General features: G+C 44.7%; 1 protein-coding gene across 1 annotated transcript in view; it reads left to right on the forward strand.

The window, feature by feature from the left end:
• The window catches only part of LOC148519877 (protein kinase C delta type-like), a 55,049-nt gene extending 49,409 nt beyond the window's left edge, over positions 1-5,640 (forward strand). The window contains exons 7-10 of the mRNA XM_088475824.1: positions 1,007-1,162; positions 2,594-2,722; positions 3,643-3,900; positions 5,370-5,640. Coding sequence (XP_088331950.1) covers positions 1,007-1,162; positions 2,594-2,722; positions 3,643-3,675 — 318 coding nt within the window. The 3' untranslated portion in view covers positions 3,676-3,900; positions 5,370-5,640. The remainder of the gene's footprint in view (positions 1-1,006; positions 1,163-2,593; positions 2,723-3,642; positions 3,901-5,369) is intronic.
• Positions 5,641-6,000: the final 360 nt, after the last annotated feature.

The raw sequence follows: 6,000 nt of genomic DNA on the forward strand, positions 1-6,000 counted from the left end.
TCCGACATCGCCCGTACATGCTGGTCAACCTGACGATCTCGTCAGGTTCAGCATCTTCGGGGATGAGGGATGTGCCTGGACTGAACGAGTGAACGTTCAGTCTAGGCCCATCACTAGCTATACAAACGAGAGCACGATTGCAATGTCGTAATCGTGCTCTCATTTGTATATCTATAAGTGGATACCCGCCTTTACTGTTCAGTAATTATCTATGATGTGCTCAGCCGCACATCTGAGCACACATCACAGATAATTGAATTACCCCTTAATTCAATGTGATGTGATTTGCCCCCTAAATACAAGGTGAGTAACAGAATAGCCCAAAGTTAGAGGATAAGCTGATACTTGCTACTCTATACATTGTCACATCATTTACACTCCTACAGTCGAAGATAAGAAAGAGTGTAGGATGGGGGGATGTAGTTTATATCTCGGCATGCAGGATGCCGGCACTCAGTATGCTTGCTCCGGAATCCCGACACGAGTCAGAATCCCGCCGCTGCCATCCCAACTGACAGCATCCTGACCGGCATCATCCCATCCACCAGCATCCGTATGGTAAGTAGTGGGGTTAGAGGGAGGATTAGGGTTGGGCACTAGGGGGAGGGATAGGATTAGGTACTAAGGAGGGAGGGTTAGATATAAGCACTAGACAGGGAGGGTTAGGCACTAGTGAGGGAGGGTTAGGGTGCAGAGAGAGAGGGTTAGGGATAGGGGAGAGGGTTATTATACTTACCGACAGCTATCGGTATCTTAACCCTGTCGAAATGCCGGGGTCGGGATTTTGACCGCCGGGATCCCAAGCGTCGGCATCCCGTACCCAACCCGGGTGGGGATTACATGTTTATATGGTACAGGTATACATTAAATGTATATGGTTGTGGTGGATATATAACCACATATTTGTACATAGTCAATGTACAGTTGCACAGTGGTCACTTCCCAGTTGTACATACCCATATATAATAATGACTAATTTAGTGAACTTTTTCCCTCATTTTGACAGATGCTCTTCAAACATCAGTACGGCGCCGGTGTTGATTGGTACGCTCTTGGAGTAGTCCTTTTCCGCATGACAACTGGAAAATCCCGGTTTGCCTGTGAGCTCTCTGCATTACCAGGCTTCAACCTGGGCCCTGACACAAGGGATATCATTGAAGCGGTGAGTGATAATTAATATACAATGTTGACATGTGGAGTGTGCTAATGCGCAGTCCCCAAGATGCTCCTTTTAAGGCATCAATCCTTTACCAAGATGGTCGCCATCTTATCATTGTGTTAGAGCACCACAGTGGGTCATGGGCGTGTTCCACTTAGCTTCCAAACATATCCTGAGATACCTGCTACTGCTGTATATCGCTACCGCTTGCATATACACCGCTACCCTCATACATCACCGGCTGGTGCTCTGTATGTTCCACTTAAGCTCCACTCCATCGTCCAGATACTGAGTGTATGCAACTGTGAGTATGGCTGTACATACATACTACTGCTCAATAACCATACTGCTGGTTACGTACTGGGCTGTTTGGTGACATTGGACCCACTGATTACTCTGCTTATACCATCACTAAATAGTACACACATATTCAACATGTAGCACTAAGGGCTGATTCAGAGCTGCTCGCTAGATGCGATCACTCGCTCCCAGCGTATGCAAATCCAGCGCACGCCCAGCAAGGCAGGCGATCGCACGGCAAGTTATTAGCACGCCCACTATGTCTTGGCGAGCGATCACTTTGTGTATTCAGACGTCCACCAGCCATTTATAGGACGCCAACTTGTGCACGTCATGAAAACATTAGTACATCGAGCACCATCGGATGTGCTTGCAGCGCTTGAGGTTGACTATACCTGGCCGCAAGCACTGCGATAACTTCAGTGTAAAATACAACCAGGTGACGTGTACTATGACGCTGCCTGTTAATTATGCACGCCTCTGAAACAGCGTTAAGACGCTCAGACATGCCTTCGTTCGTACCTCCACTCCCCCGTTTCTAGTGGCCTGCCCCTGTTACTACCCACAAACGGCCTCACCTGTCACTCATTCAACTGGGCTGTCTATGCTGGGCGAGCAAGCGCTTCCCGATCTTTTGCAGTGGTTCGCGCACGCGCATTACGATGCACACGCATGCGCAGAATGCAAATATCAGCCAGCTACAAGCGAGCAAATCCTAGCGAGCAGGTCTGAATCAGGTCCTAAGTACAAAGATGTCTATTATATCTTTAAAACTCCCATTCTCTGGTATCTGTCATGTAGGTGTTGTTGCTATGAATGTACAGATAGTTATGAATGGAGAAACTGTATTACATATGTCAGGTTACTTTTAGTGGTGTCACCTTTCTGACGCAAATGGAGGCTGAAGAATACTCCAGCTCAGATCAATCATTGCTGCAGGAGTCACTGGACCTGTGACATATTCTATCCTAGATTTATTCTAAACTAGATGAACGTTCCTCTGATTAGGATAAAATAATAATGCTTTACTTGTTTGCCTCTGACAACACAATACTGAATTATATTGCTGCCATATACAGGCATAATTTTGCAGGTGAGCTGTCATTTTAGTTATGCTCATGTTGCTCTTTTCAGCTCCAGTGTGACGACCCTAAACGACGTCTGGGTGTGAACGGCCAAATTCGACTCCATCCGTTCTTCCAGGGTATAGATTGGGCAGAGCTAGAAGCTCTTCGTGTACAGCCCCCTTTCATACCCGGCAAAGTAAGTACATAGAACTGGTAGGTAAGGTATTTGACACTAATCCTGTTCACCTGCCGTTTATAACCTCAAATGTTATGTGAGCCATAGGAGGGACAGGCTACACCCTTCTATGAGGCCTGGTGCTGGGGTTATGTTGTGTGACCATACACTGGGCTTTTGTTGCCACATACTCTGAAAATCAGCAATTGCTTAATTCATAAATAAATAACATATACATAACATGTAGGGGTCTATGCAACATGTTAATTATCAGGGTCCGAATGGATCACGATAATTAACGTTTCGTCTTGACGCGAGGCCCGGAGCAATTCATCATTGCTACAGTGCGGAGACAGCTGATTTTCAGATCCCGAATGCTTTCACTGCTCCTTTCAAAGCAGTGAATCTTTTCACTGCATCTTTCGGAGAAGTGAAACTGGTGTGCATGTGTGACCTACAAGATTCCCTACGTCCGGTGGAAGGAGCCTGAGAGGGGCGGAGCAATCCATAAGGATCCCTTTTCGCAACCCGGGACTCCTTGCCATGAAGATGGCGAATGCTCCTGCAATGAAGCTCTGAAAATATTGTATTTTCTGAGCTTGATTAATTCTGTTCTCATACTAGTGAATGGGGACAGTGGGCCATTCCGCGAGAAGAAGGTATGCAGGAGATATCTGTGATATCTCCTACTTTACCTTCTTAATGAATGGCTCGATAACTTAATCTTTACAATTGCAGGTGAAAATGTTCATTCTCACCTGCTTTTGCACAAATTAAGTGATGATGAATATGCCCCTAAGTCAGAGCCAGTTGTACTTCTACTATAGTAAATAATTAATATGATAAAAACTGTAATGACATTTACCCTATTTGCCCCTATTTAGGTGTTTTTTTCTCACCTCTTTCATGTGAGCTATGTCTGATATTTCTTCTTCCTACAGCCACCAGTGAAGGTATTGGCTCCCCAGACGTAGGAGTAACCACCATCCACAGGAGCGGCTTGCAAGAAGATCTAAGTTCCGTCCATCAGGAACTTCTAGTTGATGTCCCTTAGGGTCCAGCATAAGATCCAGCCTGCGGTAATACTACCCGGCCTCGCTCCAGCAGCCCAGATTACATCAGTTGGCATAACATCACCCATCATCAGTCAGACTGGGTTTAATCTCTGAAGCCCAGGAAGATCTGGAGATAGAGAGAACGTAAGTAACATACAGTGCATCTGTGTGCATAATGTAAATATGTACAGTGTATGTGTGTGGTGCTTTAACACCAGCTAATTGTGTAACAGGTAAGATAATAACACGTGTTGTATGTGCAACCTTCGGGAGGAGGGGAGCAAATTTGATGAAACAAGTGTGAGGGTGGTGGGAAAGGAGAGGGAAAAGAGGGGAGACAAAAAGGGGGAAGGGAGAAAAGCAAAGGAGTCCCAAATGCAAACAGTCTATGAAGCATATTCCATTAAGTGCGAGAACACCAAAAATCCCACAACTGCTGTGTTTTTCCTGGAGATGATGGATTTTTGTTATGCAGATAGGTGCAGGGTTTTTGATTTTGTGAGCGTCTGGAGTTTTTTTTTTGCACCTCCACAGCACAACCAATTTTTCCTAAAATCCATATTTTTAGGAAAAATGGGTGGGAAGTGCTCTGGGACCCCCCCCATGACTAAATAAGCAATTGGAAGTATCCAATTACCTTAATTTAGTCAGTAAATACTCACCTTCCAAACTGCTGTCTCTACCACCAGCGTCGGAACCCGGTCTCCTGCAGCAGCGGTGTGTGTAAGTATGTTGTGTCAGTGTATGTAAGAATGTGTGAGTGTGTGTAAGTATGTGTGTGTGTGATTGTGTGTGTGTGTGATCCCCGTGTGTGTGAGCCCCGGGGGCAGCTGCAGAGAGGACTACATCTTCCAGCAGCCCCCTCCCCAGTGCAAAGATAAAGGGGAGGTGACCGGGATCCGTGGAGACCACAGGAGAACAACGGACCGGTATGTAGGATTGTTTTTCTGCACTGCGGGGTTCTCAGTGCTGAAAACCCTGCATGCATTTATTTAAAATTGCGTATGCTTACTCCCGATACCCGCGGTGTTCCATAATTGGACACGTGAGGTGTGAGGTTTTTTTACTTCACTAAACCTTGCCCCCATTTGGATATATCCCTTTAAGTCCCTCATAAATAGTACTAAATGGATCAGATCACTAACTCTGGATCAAACATTCTACTGTGTAGCATCCACCCGCACTTGTCCTTAAGCAAAGTCCAGTGTTGTGGTTCTGTGTTGAATTCTTGCTTTATTGTGTAAATTCTCACTCTGTCTCTAACACAAACCCATACCTCCACCACAGCACCTCCACCATATATACTGGAATGATATCAGTTCTTACAGAGATGCCATGCATTCCTTGTTGGTCTGTTCTCCTTTTCCTGTGGTCCAAATGGTTGCTGCATGCGGGTAGATGGTGTGTAGTATAAGTCAATTAATGAACATGTTATGTCAGCCGCCATACTCGCTGGTAAGGTTCATTAGTGTATATTTTACATCACTTGTTCATTTCCTTCTCCCATTACCTGAGACTGGGAACCACTTGGGGTTTATCAGCCTACAGCTCACAGCACAGGACTAATTTTATCACATCCTCTTGAACAAAGCTTAATTGAAATTCTTTATCAGCTCAGTGATGGATCAAGTTCATCAGCGGTACAGAGACCACCAGAGCTGAGACGGAGGAGTGGCGAACAGCACTGGAAACAGTTATGGACACCACTACGAAGATACACCTGGATTGTGACAGACGACCCTCATTGCCCGGAGGAAGCTGAAGTAATCGCTGAATGTCTTCCAGAAGACGTCACTGGTACCTGCCTAAAGGAAGCAAACATCGGGAGTACCGGGTGCGGTAAGTGTAAGGTGCCACGAGGTATCTTACATTTATTAATTTCATTTCCTGGAGTATATATATATATATATATATATATATATATAGTTATATGTTTATATTACTAGTATAATTAATAATAATACAGGAGTGTGATTGGCCGGCTATTGAGGGGAGAGGTGGAGGCCGGAAGTGTAAGGTGCCTTCTGGGTACCTTACATTTTAGAATAAATTTACTTTAGTTTATTATTAATTATATTACTAATATAATTAATAATAATACAGGAGTGTGATTGGCCGGCTATTGAGGGGAGAGGTGGAGGCCGGAAGTGTAAGGTGCCTTCTGGGTACCTTACATTTTAGAATAAATTTACTTTAGTTTATTATTAATTATATTACTAATATAATTAATTATAATACAGGAGT

The sequence above is a fragment of the Taudactylus pleione genome, unplaced genomic scaffold (genome assembly GCF_031769625.1).
Source record: "Taudactylus pleione unplaced genomic scaffold, aTauple2 ptg000179l, whole genome shotgun sequence".
NCBI lineage: Eukaryota > Metazoa > Chordata > Amphibia > Anura > Myobatrachidae > Taudactylus > Taudactylus pleione.